Source organism: Benincasa hispida, chromosome 10, assembly GCF_027475165.1.
Source record: "Benincasa hispida cultivar pf3 chromosome 10, pf3_genome.v1.1, whole genome shotgun sequence".
NCBI lineage: Eukaryota > Viridiplantae > Streptophyta > Magnoliopsida > Cucurbitales > Cucurbitaceae > Benincasa > Benincasa hispida.
In genome coordinates, this window is record NC_143487.1 from 59911379 (window position 1) to 59929728 (window position 18350).

At 34.4% G+C, this 18350-nt stretch overlaps 2 protein-coding genes across 4 annotated transcripts; one reads left to right on the forward strand and one right to left on the reverse strand.

The window, feature by feature from the left end:
* The first annotated feature begins 8910 nt into the window (after positions 1-8910).
* Positions 8911-12174, forward strand: LOC120087779 (uncharacterized). 3 transcript variants are annotated; one of them, XM_090305528.1, is made up of 4 exons: positions 8911-9354; positions 10146-10904; positions 10998-11173; positions 11368-12174. In XM_090305528.1, the coding sequence occupies exons 2-4, from the start codon at positions 10282-10284 to the stop codon at positions 11961-11963; spliced, it is 1395 nt and encodes a 464-aa protein (XP_090161654.1). In that variant the 5' UTR covers positions 8911-9354; positions 10146-10281; the 3' UTR covers positions 11964-12174. The 3 variants fall into 3 exon arrangements, with proteins under 3 accessions (XP_090161654.1, XP_038900600.1, XP_038900601.1); XM_039044672.2 differs by having other exon boundaries at positions 10290-10916; XM_039044673.2 differs by having other exon boundaries at positions 10290-10904.
* Positions 12175-14788: 2614 nt separating this feature from the next.
* Positions 14789-17789, reverse strand: LOC150033521 (uncharacterized). Its single transcript, XM_090306437.1, has 5 exons — positions 17151-17789; positions 16418-16766; positions 15877-16012; positions 15306-15654; positions 14789-14797 (listed from the first exon to the last, which is right to left on the reverse strand). The coding sequence occupies exons 1-5, from the start codon at positions 17787-17789 to the stop codon at positions 14789-14791; spliced, it is 1482 nt and encodes a 493-aa protein (XP_090162563.1).
* Between the last annotated feature and the right edge of the window lie 561 nt (positions 17790-18350).

Genomic DNA, 18350 nt, shown 5'->3' on the forward strand with positions numbered 1-18350 from the left:
GTCTTAAGCATCGTACACTAATTAAATGCTTGTCAAGTATTCGATGCATAACTCCAAGAGAAGTTTACTCCTTTCAGGCATGCAGTTATATAGTTGTTCATATGGAAATGCACTCTTTTGATATGCATTGATGGTCATGCGTTGGATTAAAGAGTATACAATATGCGTTAATTGTGTATGCAATGACATGCATTCCTGTCATAAGTTTTCTTGTTTTCTCACCAAGTATAACGAGAATGCAAGTTTCTCGAGATGATCCGAGGTTGAACACAGAGACTTGTAACTAAATGATATTTGTGATGTAATGCGTTTGAGGCGATGAGTAAAAGTAAAAAGAAAGAAGTTAATGGACTAAGCGCTACTCTTACTCCTAGCTAAAGAAATTGAGCAATGGAAGTTTGACTATGAAAATTGGTAAATATGAAACAATTGTTAACGCGTAATAAAATGCATGGAGAAATAGAATTGTGGAGGGAATAAATTCACTGCATCATTATGCTTGGTTGCTAGAGTAATCCTAGCTCGCCACACTAACGCATCGCTCACCTCTCGGTGGTCAGCCACATGCTTATATCTCTATAACGCATGGTTGCGTTGAGCATAATATTATTCCTATCTCTAGGAACACTGCTTACTTTTCTTAATGAGTTACCCTCTCGAGCAGTTGGTTATAGCCACTCAGCACATAAACAAGCATTGCGGTAGCCTCGCACTAAGAAAAGAGGATTGGCTCGCTATACTCGCGCGATGCACACCTCTCGGTGGTTTGCTACATGCATCATATTTCTATATCGCATGATTGAGTATGCGATAACTCTTGCAATCAATACTTAACTAAATGATGGATGTAAACGATGATAAAGAAGAAGAAGATGATGAAGATGGTGCTGAATGAACTAAAGAGATGTATTGATTACAAAATGTATTAATGTCTTAAGCCAAAATGTAATACAATATAGAGATAAGAGAAGAGGTGGAGGGCTAAATGTAGGCAATCTCTTGCTTGCATCAGAAGTGCGTCAAGGCTGCCGGTGGTGCCATGGATGGGTGGTAGAGAAGTCTCTCTTGAGCTTTATCTCTGGCGAAGCTCCAGTCGTCACTCGAAAAGGGTTGTGGAAGTGAAGAACTCTAAAAGAATGTCTTGTTCACGCTCTCATCTTTGATCACAAGAATCAGCCTAAGGCTAAAACTCGAATGGTTTGAAGTTGGGCTCCAAGGCTCTATTTATAGAGCTCAAACGGCTACAACATTAGTAATCCCACTCTGAATCACTGCCACTTCTGACGCGGTAGGTGAAATGTCAGCATCACCTTATCTTGTTAATACTCCCAAGGTATGCGTTCATGATTGTTTCTCCTGAAGTATCAACACATTCCAACCACCTTGCAATCAACCTTCTATCACAGTTATTACTCTGTAGCTGCAACATTCTATACGACGAATTAGTCTTCATGAAGATGAACGCATGCGATCAACTTTGCGATGGTCTAAGATCAATGCATGCGATCGATTCCTGCAATAGCTACAAAAGCAGACATTTTGACACGGAATAACAGATGATATAGGGTTAGCGAGGATTTTTAGTGCTGGTCGACGCAAGCTCATTTTTTCACATGAATTCTTAGTATCATCAATGCATATTCTGCTCATCAACCCTCATAATTCTAAGTAAAAGGCTCTACAAGCTATCAATAGTCTAAGGAACAGTGTCCTAAGACACCTCAAGAGGTTGAGAAAATGAGACAGATCCTCTATGCATCGGCTGTTGGCAGCCTGATGTATGTGATGTTATGTACTAGACCTGACATCTGCTATGCGGTGGGGATAGTTAGTAGATGTCAGTCTAATCTAGGATATGATCACTGAACCTTCGTTAAGAATATCCTCAAGTATCTATGGAAAATGAGAAACTATATGCTCGTGTATGGTTCTAAGGTTCTGATCCTTACAAGATACATGGACTCTAATTTTTAGACTGATAAGGATTCTAGGAGATCCACATCAGGATCAATGTTCACTCTTAACGGAGGGGCAGTAGTCTAGAGGAGCACCAAACAAGGGTGCATTGCTGACTCCACCATAGAGGTTGAGTATGTAGTAGCTTATGAAATTGCTAAGGAAGCTGTTTGGTTCAGAAAATTCCTGACTGATTAGTCATTCTAGACATGTCAAAGCCCATCACACTTTATTGTGATAATAGTGGTGTTATGGCTAATTCTCGAGAGTCTAGTAGTCACAAGCACAACAAGCACATAGAGAGGAAGTATCATCTCATTCGAGAGATTATGCATCAAGGAGACGTGATCGTCATGTAGATAGCTTCGGAGCACAACGTTGTTGATCCATTTACAAAGACCCTCACGATCTAAGGTGTTTGAGGGTCACCTGCAGGGTATGGGTCTATGGGATATGCCACGTTTGGACTAGGGTAAGTGGAAGATTTGTATTCGGCGTGTTATGCCCTAGTTTATTATTTTGTGTATTTTGTATATTAGTTTGACTTTTATATTGTACACCCCACAAACTTTAGGTCAAGTGGGAGATTGTTGGGATTGATACCCTAAATCTCATAGGGTCCTATAGTTTGTAAATGTATTGTACCAACATCTTATTTATCTTATAAAATATGGGATGTTTTATTTGACATTTAGTTGCATTAAACCCACAAACCAATAAACTAACATCCAAGATTATCTTGTAACTTAAATATGTATATAGAGACATACGAGTAAATCACGTTTAAGTGATAACCTAAATGGTTCGTAGAAGATAGATAAGGCTGGATATCTTATCCTTGTGGCACTATGAGTATGACCCGTTTTATAGATATTACAATTGACATAAGGTAGTTATCATATAAATATATAAATTAAATTTTATAAAAAGAATTAATTAATTAATAGAATAGAACACAACCAATGACAGAAGAATTCTAAGATTTTTCCTCATCATCTTTCTCCTCTCTTCATTAAAAAATTCCCTATTCCAAAATAGCCAGAGCCATATACTCCTGGATTCTCACCCAGAGAATATTGAAGTAACTTTTATGGTGGTGTTTGTTCCGTTCGAGGGATTTCCATTGAAGATCGTCTTCAAAGGTAAGGGTTTCTTGAACCCATTTTATCTTCTGCAATTCTCCCAGCATGTCGTAAATTAGATTAAATTGCATAACATTTTGTTTGTTCTCTGTAAATAAAATGTTCTGTAAATTTTGGGATTTGGGTCCAATCTCGTTTTCGCTCAAGAACCTTCAATGGTTCCTTCAATAACAACAACAACCACAAGAACAAAAAAAACATAATAATAATAAAGCCATCATGGTTTGTCCTAATGGTAAAAAGGGGAGCATGACTTTGATAAAGGGCTAAAAAGGTCATGGTTAATCGATGGTGGCCACCTACCTAAGATGTAATATTTACAGAATTAACTAGCCTAGATACTCAGAGATAAAAAAAAACATAACAACAACAAGAATAAATTAGTTTCACAAAATTTAAGGTTAGCAAGTGTTGACATTTGAGATGATTAACAAGAGAAATAGTAGATTTTAACTCCCCATTTGAAAAAATAGCAAATCAATATTACTTATATAGAAATAACAAAACGAATTAAAAATATTAATTACAAACTTGTAAAAGTCTAAATTACCCCTCAATTATTCAAATGAAATGTTACTACCTTATTTAAGTAAGATTGTTATATACAATTTAGCTAACACATACCAACATACCTTTAGTTCCAGCCAATTCATCTTCCAATGCCAAACACCATTCAACATGAAACCCACCGAGAAATAGAGACACGTGTCCAATCAAAGTTCAAAATTGAAATCCACCGGTCGTTTCATCTTCCCAAAGCCAAATTCCTTTTCCACCCATCATTTCAAAATCAATAATCCAAGAGTGACAAGTGTTTCATCGAGCTTCATTTGAGAGTGAGACGTGATAATGTACACAATATTCAATCAAATCTATTTGCTTCGATCATTCTTCGTGAGAGAGTGATAAGTTCCTAAAATCGTAAATCATGATAGTGCTTATTTTTAACTCACTTACCATTTAAAAAACCCCCTTAATCTAGTCCTAACAAGCTAGGAACATAATAAGAACAATAAAATAATAAAACAACTAATTGATACTTAACTGCAAGTTGACTATGGTCGCTTATAATCTAATTCAATGAAATATAAGGCTGATTACGTGAATTAAGATAAGAAGGTATGAACTAAACATTATATTTCATGTTTAAAATAAAGATATTACGATTCAAAATTTAAAAATAAGTATAAATAATAAAAAACGAAATGGTACATAAAATTTTATGTTTAAAACAAATTTATAACAGGGATGATAAACATAGTTTCAAAACCCTGTATTTTAGTTAAGATTAGAAAATATAATATAAATATAAAAATTTAATTAAAAAATTAATATAATATGAGACTTTAAATTTCAGAAGAATCTTTGAAGATAGATGATCTATGAGATTTAGAAATTCAAAATAAATTTTGAAGATAAAAGATAGTTGAGATATAAATTTAAAATATAACATAGGTATAAAAAGTCAGTTTGAAAAATTATTACAATATAATATTTTAAATTAAAAAAAAAATTGAAGATAGAAAATCTACGAAATTTGAGTATTTAAAATAACTTTTGAAGATAGAAGATAGTTCATATACTAATTTAGATTAGGTTCAAATTAAATCACGAAATTTATGACAGATTAATCGCATGGAAAGAAGTATTTAGTTGACGTTGAAAATAAATATCAATAGAGTCCGTATTATATATTCTAAGACAGGATTAATTACAATATAATTAAAAAAAAGTTGATGAGAACATTTTATGAGTGCTATAGATGAACTTTGTTTAGTCCATGTTTGGCTATTTTTTCCAAATAAAGTTGTAGTTAATGCAAAAGACTAAATTTCCGTTTGAGATGTGCGCTATAGACTCCTTTAGTATGGTCTTGAGTGGGTGCATTATCTCATCAGCTTCTCAAAAAAGGGATTAATATGACGTTTCTTACTTCATATCATAATATATATATATATATATATTTATTTATTGGTTAAAATATGATTTTTAGTTCAACATGTTCTATTGACAACTTTTCATTTTTAATTTTTAGTTTTTAAAAATTAAGTCCATTAACACTCACTCTATCTCTAAAATTTATTGATTTGTTATTTAATTTTAAAAATTAAAAAAAGTAATTTTTAAAAACAAGTTCTTATTTTTGAAATTTGGTTAAATTTTCAACTCTTTTACTTAAGAAAGATGTATAGTATATATGTATGACATTGTAAGAAATTTAATAGAAAATAAACTTAATTTTCAGAAACAATGTTTAAGAATCAAATGGTTACCAAAGAGTCTTAAACTTTTTGTTTTATGACAAATAGTTTTTTTTTTCTTTTTTAGTATTAGTTTTTTTTTTTCTTTTCTTTTTTAAGTACAATAAATAGAGTATGAAGATTTATTTCAAAAGGGAGATTTTAGGAGTAGAAAAATAAGGAAAATCAATACAAAGTTTACATAAAATAATAGTTTTAAATTTGTTCTCTCTAATGATAGTGAATTTCAAAAGGGAGATTTTAAAAAATAGAAAAATAAGGAAAATTATTTACATAAAATAACAAATTTTATTCTTCTTTGATAGAGGTTGATAGAAGCTAATAGCAGTATATCAGTGATGAAAACTGATAGAAATAACATTGATACTATGTGATAGATGTTAATACAAGTCTTTCAGTGTCTATCAATGTTTTTTTGTTATTTCTATAAATAGTTTAACATTTTTTCTACCTATGAAAATTTTCCATTTTTAAAAGTGTCTACTAAAATTTTTAACTTTCTATTTTGTATCTCATAAGCTTCTAAATTTTCAATTCCGTGTCTAATAAATTATTGATCTATTTGACATTTATTAAAATTCACACTTATGAGATATAATATTAAAAGTTTACGATGCTACTAAACATAAAATTTGATTTTATATCTAATAGATTTGTAATTATTATTTTTTAATTTAATGAATGATATATTGGATACAAAAATAAAATAAAAAATAGACATTTAAAGTCCCGTTTGGTAATAATTTGATTTTTTGATATCTGAAGATTAAGCCTTTTTTTCAAATTTTCCTATAAAGATTTTGTATTTGTGTTGAGTAAAAACGTTGAATTTTTAACCAAATTCCAAAAACAAAAATACGTTTTTAAAAATTACTTTTTTAGGACTCGTTTGGTAACTATTTTGTTTTTTATTTTTTATTTTTGATAATTGTTCATTTTCTTACAATGATTTGCATCTTTCTTAAGTAGAAAAGTTTAATTTTTAGCAAAAATCTAAAAACAAAAATAAGTTTTTAAAAACTTTTATTTTTTCAAATTTTGGCTTAGATTTTAAAGACATGGTAGAAAGTAGATAATAAAACAAGAAATCTAAAGGTGAAATGGGTATTTGTAGACTTAATTTTCAAAAATGAAAAACAAAAGAACAAGCCCTGTTTGGTAAGCATTTTATTTTTTGTTCTTTGTTTTTGAAAATTAAGTGTATTTCCTTCCTATTTCTTACCATGATTTGCATTTTTCTTAAGTATAATGGTTGAGTTCTTAGCCAAATTCCAAAATAAAAACAAGTTTTTTAAAGTAATTTTTTTTTTTTAGTTTCATAAACTATTTACAAAAAGTTGATAATAAAGGAAGAAAATTTGGGGAAAAAGTAGTGTCTATAGACTTAATTTTCAAAAAAAAAATCAAAATAGTTACCAAATATGGCTTAAATTATTATCAAACGACACCTTAATTTTTAAAATTTAGTTTGATATTTTGAAGACATAGATAATAAATAAATAAGAAAATAAGAAATTTAGAAATGAAAAGGATGTTCTAACCTTAATTCTCAAAAATTGAAAATAAAAAATCAAAGGGTTACTCACGACAGGTTAAAAGTTTAATATTTTGGAATTTTTTTTAAAATAATGTTTTTTTAATATATAATGACAAAAATAGGGTTGGAGGGAAGGTATTCCCAAAAATAGGTTTTTAAATCGTGTACCGGGTACATGATTAGCTCTAAATCGTGTACCGGGTACACGAGTCCCTGTCCATCTGGCACACGCAGTCTGCCGTGGCAGTCATGTAGGGTTGACTGGAGTAATCGTGTACCCGGTACACGATTACCTGAAGTATATCGGTACACGACTTCCTCTCCATTAAATCGCCACCCACCCCTTTTTCTTCCTCACTGAGAGCTTTTTCTCTTCTGCCTTCTAATCCGAATCTTCTGCCTTCCGAACGCTTTGCTAAAAAAAAGCTTTGTTGCGTTTCTCCGTCCAAATTCCGAAATCTTTCTCATTTTGCTTCTGTCTTGTGCATCCAAATGTCTCCATTTGCTCGAAATCGTTCGTTTGTTCGTCCATATAACAGTTGTGTTTCTCCATTTGCTCCAAACACCTCCGTCCGTACAAAATTGTTCGAGATCGCCCTCCATTTGTTCGTCCGTCCAAAATCGTCTGAACGCTTCTATGGAAAAATTCTTTATCTAGTTGTTTTTCAATATATAATCGTCCGAACTTAGATCTTATATATTTGTTTATTTGTTTGGGCTGATTTAAACTTATAAATATATGTATGTTAAACTTAGAAATATATATATTGGTTGGGCTGATCTTATATGTATTTGTTGGACTGGTCTTATATGTATTTGATGTGCTGATCTTATATATATATATATATGTTTATAAATCTTAAATCTTAGATCTTATATTTTTTTATTTGTTTGGGCTGATTTAAACTTAGAAATATATGTATTTGTTTGGCTGATCTTATATGTATTTGTTTGGCTGATCTTATATGTTAAACTTAGAAATTGGATTTTGTTGGGTTGACATATTAACATTTTTTTTGTCAACGTTGAAAAAATCAAAATAAATATGTCCGCATCCTGAAGATTTAGTTATTCTTGAATCTAGAAATGATGGAGATAGTGACATTGACATTCAAGTTGATGAATTATTTGGAAACGAATGATGTTGAGTTGGTACTCGAAAATGGTCACCCAAATAGATTGGGAAATGACAAATTCAATGTGTGAAGTAGGGTCTACTTTGGAAGAAAGAATATAGATCTGTAGTTTAATACAAAAAGGAATGTTGTTTAATACCAAAGAAGATTTACAGTTTGCTTTAAAAAAATATTATGTGACAGAACACTACGAAATTATCGCAGTGGAATCAAATCAAGATCTTTGATATGTTAAATGTAAATCATTGAGTGACGGTTGTGCTTGGAGGTTACGAGCATATCGACGTAAAACTCATCGGATGTTCGAAATCACCAAACTTCAAGGAGAAACTCATGTTTGTTTTCAGAATTGATACAGGATCATTCAAATTTCATAACTATTGAAATTCAAAATTTTGTTAGAGCTGATTACCTGTGGCCCTACTCCAACAAACCATGGTAGATTAAATAATTCCTAAAGTTTTAATATTGTTGTACATCTACAATTTAAAAAAATAGTCAACAAACTTTAAAAAAAAAAAATAAAAATAAATTGTGGACTGGGTCCACGAGTTTGTGTCTGACAGGTCAACGCCGACGTGGTGCTGACTAGATTAAACTATACTCATGTACCCGGTACACGAGTTTGCCACATGGAAATTGTGTGCCCGGTATACGATTTCACTACTCCAATTTTGTCAATAGTTTTCCAAAACACTATTTTTGTCGTTATATTTTAGAAAAACATTATTTAAAAAAAAATCAATATTTTGGAAGTAAATAAAGTTTTTTTTGGGAATTTTTTTTAAAAAAAAAAGTTTCTTCAAGTTGACTAGACGTCGATTGGAATTTTCAGCAGCGTCGGAAATATTAACGTCAGGTGTATATTACAAGAGTTCAGCCGCATTCATATTTATTGACCTCAACAAAATTCCAATACCCAAATTTCAAACGGCCATCTTGAACAATACACAAACGAAGTCTTCCGATTCAAAGGCCACAGGTCATCGATCCCATTGGCAAAGAAGAAGAAACCCAAATCGCTTTCACAAAGATGATCTGAAAACCCATAAACCATCTCCTTATATATCCGATATTGGATGAAAAGTTTTCTTCCCCAATATTATTATAATGAAAATGTCAGAATACCCATTTGAATATTGTTTCTGATGAGTCCCGAGCTTCTTCTGGGGTTTCTACAACCTGAAATTGGGTATCCCAGATCCGCCGTTCATTCGATTGGATTTGTGGGTCTTGACTTGATTTCTCAGTTTCTCACTTTCCTCCTCTGCTCTTCGATTGGACCCTTCAACTTTGCTTCCAACTTTCCTGGAAGATATGAAGTTAGTACCACATTTTCTTGCTATTTTGTCTCCTTTCTGGTTCCTGCTGTTTTGTGTTTTTATATAATGTGTTCTGAATTTGTATTGGATGTGTTCTAACACTTGGATTGTTTATGCTTGAGAACTGAATTTGTTTTGTACTGTTTTATTTCATTCTTTTCGTTTCATGTGGTGGGTTAGATCTAGCTTCTTTTGAATGATGTTCTATCTTCATTTGTTCAGTTTTATTCCAATTTTTGTTGAATGAAACTCTTATTTATGTAGAACGATGAATGAAGTGCAAGAAAACATATTCTGTCTTAATTAGTTCAAGTATTAGGGTCCGGTTTGGTAACCATTTGTTTTTGAAAATTAAGCTGATAAACTTGTTTTCTTTTCTTTCTTTTTCCTTTTGTTATGTAAGTTTTGAAAACTTAAAAAAAGTAGTTTTCAAAAGCTTACTTTTGTTTGTAGAATTTGACTTAGAATTCAAGTTCTTCTTCATGAAAGGTGAAAAACCATAGTATGAAATTTAGGAGAAAGCAAACATAAATTTCAAGAAGAAACTAAAATGTAATCCTTATCTAACAATTTCTCGCTTCATGATGTTCTTGATTTGTTAAGTTGTGCTCATTTGCTATTCTACATCTTTATTTTCTCATGTAATCATTTATTTGTTTCTGAGTGGTGGCTATGATTTAAAAGTCCAAGCCAAGAAAATGTAGAAATATGAGAGCTTAGTTATCAGAAAGATGTTTAAGCAAATATTATCTTAGGCAACACTGTTTTTGATTGAATACTTTTCCTGTTAGGCAGCCAACATTTCCATTCGGCCCATAATGGTGCTGTGATAAAAAGACTATATTTGGTTACTGAATTTGGGAATTCCTATTTCCTACTATTCAGCATTATCCAATACCGTTATTCAATTCCTTACACCATCTACAAATGAACAGGAACAGAAAAATATATGGGGTCTCTATCTCTTTGATTCTTATCAACTTGGCGGCTATAATGGAACGTGCGGATGAGAATCTCCTACCATCGGTTTATAAGGAAGTTAGTGAAGCTTTCAATGCCAGCCCATCTGATCTAGGATATCTTACATTCATAAGGAACTTTGTGCAGGGATTATGTTCACCCTTAGCTGGTGTTCTAGTTCTTAGTTACGACCGTCCTAAAGTTCTTGCAATGGGGACCTTTTGTTGGGCCCTTTCGACAGCTGCGGTTGGTATCAGTCTCGAGTTTAAGCAAGTTGCATTCTGGAGAGCCCTGAATGGCTTTGGCTTGGCTATTGTGATTCCAGCACTCCAATCTTTCATTGCTGATAGCTATATGGATGGTGTTCGGGGTATGGGATTTGGCTTGTTAAGCCTCATTGGTTCCTTGGGTGGCATCGGAGGTGGTGTCTTTGCAACGGTTATGGCTGGTCAACAGTATTTTGGCATACAAGGATGGCGCTGTGCCTTCATTCTGATGGCTACATTGAGTGCAATAATCGGTATCCTTGTTTACATGTTTGTAGTTGATCCTAGAAAAACAACTAGCAACATTCAGGAGAGTTCAGATAGGTACCGGCTGAGGTTTGTTAGTTGTTAATTTTAATTTTTTTATAAGACAAGTTCTATGTTCTGTTTCCTGACTTGTTTGGTATCTGGTTACAGGGATAATTTGATAGACCGGACCTTGCCTAATTCATCATCGATATGGTTTGAATCCTGGACTGCTACGAAAGCTGTTATGAAAGTGCATACATTTCAAATCATTGTCCTGCAGGGCATAGTTGGATCACTGCCTTGGACAGCCATGGTGTTCTTCACTATGTGGTTTGAACTAATCGGTGAGTATTGCTTCAATTTGACCCGCCTCCAATGAACAGTATATTATCATCTTGTGGACAAGAAGTTAGTTAGTACGCTTGCAATATGTCGGTATAAATACGAGTATATGACAGTAAATAGAACACCTTTCTTCACACGCTTTTATCTTTCAAAGTTAATCATGCTTACAATATTTCTGATGCTGTTATTTCAGGTTTCAGTCATAACGGTACTGCAGTTCTACTTAGTCTTTTTGCCGTCGGTTGTGCATTGGGGTCACTCCTAGGTGGTTTAATTGCAGATAGGCTGTCAAAGATCTATCCTCATTCTGGCCGAATCATGTGTGCTCAATTCAGTGCTAGTATGGGCATACCATTCTCATTGTTGCTCCTCCGAGTGATTCCACATTCTGTGGATAGCCTTCTTGTCTTCGGTGTTACTCTCTTTTTGATGGGCTTAACCATCAGCTGGAATGGCACTGCTGTCAATGCCCCCATATTTGCCGAGGTTGTCCCACCCAAACATCGAACCATGATATATGCATTTGACTGTGCGTTTGAAGGTTCATTTTCATCATTTGCTGCTCCTCTGGTTGGTATTCTCTCAGAGAAAATGTTCGGGTACGACGACACAGCTGGAGCTTCGTTACCGAAGGCTCTTGCACTGTCAAAGGGGCTTCTTACAATGATGACAGTTCCTTTCGGCATTTGTTGTTTGTGCTACACCCCATTGTATAAATATTTCAGGCTCGACCGGGAAAATGCTCGAATGCAGGGCTCAAAAGGTATTAAACCTATTGATAACCTTTAGGGAACTGTGTAGGAATATATTGTAATTCCACTGCCAATTTATTTTTTTTACTTGAAGCCCATTCTTTTTCCTTTTAGAATTTTCTGCATATGAACAATATTTAGCATTTCAGGTTAAATTGGGCATTTTGTTGAGAAACATGAAGGATTAGAGACTCTTGACTGTTGTATAGTTATTTTTTTTCCCCTTCATGCATTCATTCTTTTACTCACATCAGTTAATTAACATTTTTTTTTTTTTTCTGTAGTTCAGCCATGAAACAGAGCATTATTTGCTTAACTGCTAGTTCTTGGATGGTAGGAAGTACCATGACATTAAATTTTTAGTCGATGTGTCAATATTTCTAACAATATTTTGACATTTTCATGGATTCAACAATGACATGGGGCAAATCAACATTTCCATTACATCGTAAACAAATCCACAAAAAAATAATAAAATAAGTAACAAAATGTAAATAACATAAATATCATATAAATAATAAACATGTTAACTTGTTTAAAACTCCTAAAATGTTTTTTTTTACTAATTTAATTTTTTTTCTGAAATTTTTTGTTTTTATAATTTTTTTAAAAAAATATTCATCGACATTTTATCAATATTTTTACAACATTTTGTAAAATCAAGACATTAATAGTTCCTTTACATCAACATTTTAAACCTATAGAAGAACTCCCATCATATAAAAGTCGTATATATATATATATATATATATTTTGGTCATAATTTATAAGCAGTTCTTAAAGAAGTTAAAAGGGCACTTATGCATTTGGAAGTGCTTTAACTGTGGGTATTATCAGCAAAAGTACTTTATCTATGAGTGCTTTCTATTGAAGTGGTTTGTAACAAAATCACCTTGTGGGGAGGTTTGGCTCTAGAGTAAAGGGTGCTTTTGTTGGTGCATCTATATAAGTACTTATAAAAGTTATTACGAGTTTTTTTTCCTCTTGTTCTTTTAACTTTTCTCAAAAGCTTTTTAATGGAACTCAGACTCTTTTTACTATGTTTGGATGGCTAAAAGGTGCCTCCCACCCAAAACCATCACATTTGAAAGTTTACAACAAGCAATTTCTAATTAATGTCTCTGTTCTCTATTTATTTTAGCTAGGGGTGTTCAAATAGCTCAGCAATCCAAACTACTCAACCTAAAATGTAAGGGTTAGGTTGGATTAGTTTTGTTCTTGGGTTGAGTTGTATTGAATTTTTCTATTTTTATTAGGTTGGGCTGAGTGTTGGCTAAAAAAAAATTTGGGTTGACCCAACCCAAACCAAATTATATATACATTAATAATATATATATGTGTGTATTTCCTCTTTGTTTAAAATTTGATTACTTTATATTGATTAATTTGTGAATTTTTAATATTTTCCTTGTAACCTTGTTTTGATATTTGTCTTTGTTTAAAGTTTGTAATAAATATCATAGATATTTAGCATTTGAATTGTTGGGATTGGTGTCCTAATTCTTCCGGAGTCTCATTGTTTGTAATTTATACACATTATTGTGAATAAAATCAGAGTTATTTTATCTGGCATTTACAAATATCCAATAAACAAAACTATATGGTTATCGTATGTAAACTTAAGCATGTATATAAGATATACAAGTAGATCATGCCTTAAGTGATAGCCTAAATAGGTTTGTAGTATGAGGATTAAGGTGAGGTACCTGATCCTGGTGACACTACGGATACGACCTGCTTTGTAGAGGTTTGCAAGTGTTGTGAACTACTACAGATGGTAGATCTTGACCATTCATGTGGAGACATGTAGCGGAGGTGTCTTATACAAAGAGTTTGTATAAGACCAGACCACGAGATGATTCGTCTTTGTCTAAATGAATAGATAACATGACCTCAATCTTGAGTGTTTTGTGAACTCCTGCCTTTGAGGGCGGTCCTTTGATTAGTATGGGTGAGAGTGGCCAGATTACCAACTCAACATGTTTACCTTTTTGGGGACTTGTCTGATTTAAGAGCTGGGAACTCAGTTACACAAGATGAAATTCACTCCTTCCCCGAAGCAGGGGTAAGTAGATAGATTGCTCCCTTAAGGGCTAATTCTGGGGCTTGAACATAGTGGCCACAATTTCTCTTTAGAAGAGAGGACTCAGTCATAGTAGGACTATGACTTATGTTCATTAGAGGGATTAGTGGTACTTAGGAGTTAGATGTAACTAAAAAGGCATAACAGTTATTAGCCCAACTGTACGTACGAGTGATCTGTGAAGGGTTATTGCACTGTTGATTGGTTAAGATTGACACATAATATATCTATAATAAGGAAAGTTCAGCTGTCGGTCTTTATTGGAGTGCTTAGCAGTTAACGGATGGTGGATCTCGTGATTAAAGAGTTTAGTCAATTATTCGAGTATCGTTGGAGCTTCGAGTTACAGGTCCATAAGGTCCCCTTGGTAGCTCAATAGATTCAAGTTGAGGATCAGTTCTTGGTGTTGATTTGAAATGTTCAAATTGACAAGAGGTAATTTGATTATATATGATATGATCGGTATGATGTATGGGATACATCTAGTAGAGGATTAAGGTAAATGAGATTTACAATAAGGACCATGGAATAGAAAAGGAGCTATGGTATATGTTTCATGAGATGAAATGTTAAAACTATAGGTTATAAATATAGTATGGTAAGTTGGTTATCATATGTATTTATAATAATATTAATTATTGGATAATTATCTATTTTTCTCTAATAACCAATTAAGTGGGAGGTTATTGGTAGTTTCGTGGTAACCGTGGGATAAAAGAAAAAAATATTTTCCTAAATTTAGTAGTTGATGATTTTGAGAGTTTCTATTCTGGAAAGACTCACAGTGGCTGTCAAGTAAATGAGATTTACTAAATGACAGCTGAAGAGAGACTAGACGATCGTGGAGTGTTTCTATACGATAGTCACTCAGCTAGCCAATTAGCTAAACGATCGTGGAGCTTTTGCTAAACAATCGCAGAGCTTCTTCTAAACGATTGGGCATCATCTATATGATAAACTTGTCATCTCCCACTTGCTCAATCGTTTACACGATTGTTCTTCCTCTGGTCTCGTCCTCTAACCAAGTCTACACAGAGACCACACTTATAGATTCTCATACCGAGAATACCAAGGTAGCCATTGTGGTGGTGTTGTACTCAACTCGACATAGTCGAGGTTTTGTGGAGGTCGTTCGTTGAGTTCGCGGTGTTTGTATGGTGGTTGCCAATTGTTTGTGATCTTGGAGATCGCTGAGTTCAAACATTCGTATGTTGCAGTCTTGGAATGCCTGACATTGTATTTAACAAGTAATTTCCAAATGATGCGGTTAATAAAGTTCGTACCTTCGTGACTCACCAATGCCTTCGGTGTTCCAAAGCGTGTGAAAATATTCTTGGTGAGAAACTCTGAAACAGTCGCCACATCATTCTTGGCACACGCCACAGCTTCCACCCATTTTGATACATAATCTACTGCCAGCAAGAAGTATTGTTGACCACAAGACAGAGGGAAAGGTCCCACAAAATCGATGCCCCATACATCAAATAATTTGACTTCAAGTATATTGTTCAGAGGCATTACATCCTTTGAGGATATATTACCTGTGCGTTGACAAGGGTCGCACTTGAGAGCATATTCCCTTATGTCCTTGAAGAGGGTAGGCCAGAAATATCCACTTTGGAGAACCTTACAGCGATTCTTTGCCCTTCAAAATGACCTCCGTAAGGAGAATCATGACACAGCAAGGATGCGTTGTATCTCTCCTTTTGGAACGCACCGACGCATGATGGAGTTGGGACCTTGTTTGTAAAGAAATGGTTCATCCCAAAAATCGAATTTGCTGTCATGAACCAGCCATTTCTTTTGTTGAGAATTGAAGTACTAAAGGAATTGTTTGGTGGTTAAGTAATTAACAATGTCTGCGTACCATGGTTCCCTATCTTCAACTTTGAATAAGCCTTCATCAAGAAATGCATCTCTGATTTCATCTTCTTGGTCCTGTATCTCCTGATTCTCTAATCTTGACAGGTGATCAGACACTTGATTTTCAGTCCTCTTTCTGTCTTAATGTCAATGTCGAATTCTTGCAAGAGCAGCACCTATTTGATTAACCTTGGTTTTGCGTCCTTCTTGCTCATCAGGAACTTAATGGCCGAGTGATTTGTGTATATGGTTATTGACGCACCAACTAGATAAGATCTAAATTTTTCAATTTCGAACACTACAACCAAAATTTCCTTCTCCGTAGTTGTGTAATGCTTCTGAGAGTCGTTTAAAGTTTTTGACGCATAGAAGATGGGGTGTATCAAGTTCCCCTTTTTCTGCCCCAACATGGTTCCAACTGCAACATCGCTTGCATCACACATCAGAATGAAGGGTTGCGTCCAGTCCGGTGCTATTAGAATCAGAGCTGTAGTTAATGCATACTTCAATGTTTCAAATGCGTTGCGACAGTCATCATTAAATACAGAGGGCCAGTTCGCTTCTAATAGTGTGCTCAGAGGACGCACAATTTGAGATAACCCTTTTATAAACCTTCTGTAGAAGCATGTATGTCCTAGAAAATTTCATAATGCTTTCACATTTGATGGCGGAAGAAGTGGCTATGACATCAACTTTAGCTTCATCAACTTCTAGTCCGACTTTAGAGTCCCTGTGGCCCAAAACAATACCTTCAGTCACCATAAAGTGATATTTTCCCCAATTTAACACAAGATTCGTTTCCTCGCATCGTGCAAGGATGACCTCTAGGTTGTCTAAGCACGATTGAAAGGAGTCTCCAAAAACTGAAAAGACACCCATAAAAACTTCAACGGTCTATTCAAGGAAATCTGAGAAAATTGCCATCATGCATCTTTGGAACGTTCCTGGTGCGTTACACAGTCCGAAAGGCATATGTTTGAAAGTGAATGTTCCAAATGGGCATATGAATGTCGTCTTCTCTTTATCTTCCAGGTCGATAAGAATTTGGTTGTAGCCAGAGTATCCATCTAGAAAACAATATAATTTCTTTTTAGCTAATTGGTTAAGCATCTGGTCAATAAGGAGAGAGGGAAGTGGTCCTTCTTGGTCGTCGCATTGAGTTTCCTATAATCCATGCAAATGCGCCAACCCGTGATAGTCCTTGAAGGGATGAGTTCATTGTTATTATTGACTATCACTATTGTACCTCCCTTTTTAGGGATGCTGAACTGGGCTTACCCAGCTGCTATCGGAGATAGAATATATTACTCCTGTGTCCAACCACTTAATGATCTCTTTCTTTACTACTTCCTTCAGTATGGGATTTAGCCTACGTTGAGGCTCAATTGATCCAGTCTTCCCATCTTCTAGCCTAATTTTGTGCATGTAGTATGATGGGCTAGTGCCACGGATGTCAGCCAGCGTCCATCCTATTGCCCGCATGTGTTTTTGCAACATCTGCAAAAGAGAACATTCATTGGGCTCGAAAAGATTAGCTAAAATAATTACAGGTAAAGTGTTATTTAATCTAAGAAAAGCATATTTAAGATGGTCAGGTAAAGGTTTCAATTCTATTTCTGATGGTTCCTCCAATGATGGACGCGCTGGCTTCATTTGCCGCTCACTCAAACTTGGCGGCTCGAGTTTCTTCATGGTTTCTTCCAACGCAAAGACCTCACAAACTTGGTCCTCTTCTTCTTCTGGCAATTCTATTTTGTTAAGTTGAAATTCTTCATTATCCGGAAATTTTAATGCATTTAACACATTAAATTTCATTTCCTGGTTATCTATGCGCATGGACAGTTCTCCCTTATGCACGTCTATTAGTACTTTCCCAGTGGTAAGAAAGGGGCGTCCAAGAATGATTGGTACATCCATGTCTACTTCATAAGGATGATGAAATCCGTTGGGAATATGAATTTGTCAACTTTCACCAGAACATCCTCAATCTTTCCTTCAGGATATATGATAATTTTATCAGCGAGTTAAAGCATTACAGAGGTGGGCTGTGCTTCACCAATTCCTAATTTCTTGAAAATTGAGAGGGGCATGAGGTTGATGCTTGCTCCCAGATCACACAGTACATGTCCCACGTCTAGCCCTCCGATTGAGCATGGGACTGTGAAGCTTCCCAGATCCTTCTGTTTCTTGGGTAATTTGTTGCTGACTAACGCATCGCACTCCCGTGTTAGAGCAATTACTTCTGTCTCACTGATTCTTCTCTTCTTCGTCAGAATATCCTTCAGAAATTTTATGTATTTTGGCATTTGTTCTAAGGCTTCTACAAGTGGGATATTAATGTGCAGTTGCCTCAGAAGTTCAAGAAAATGCTTAAACTGCTACTCATCATTCTTCTTCAGCATGCGTCTGGGAAATGGTGCTTTTAGTTGCACCGCAGGTTCTCCTGCGTTAGACATGCTTGGATTCTGGTGTCCATTC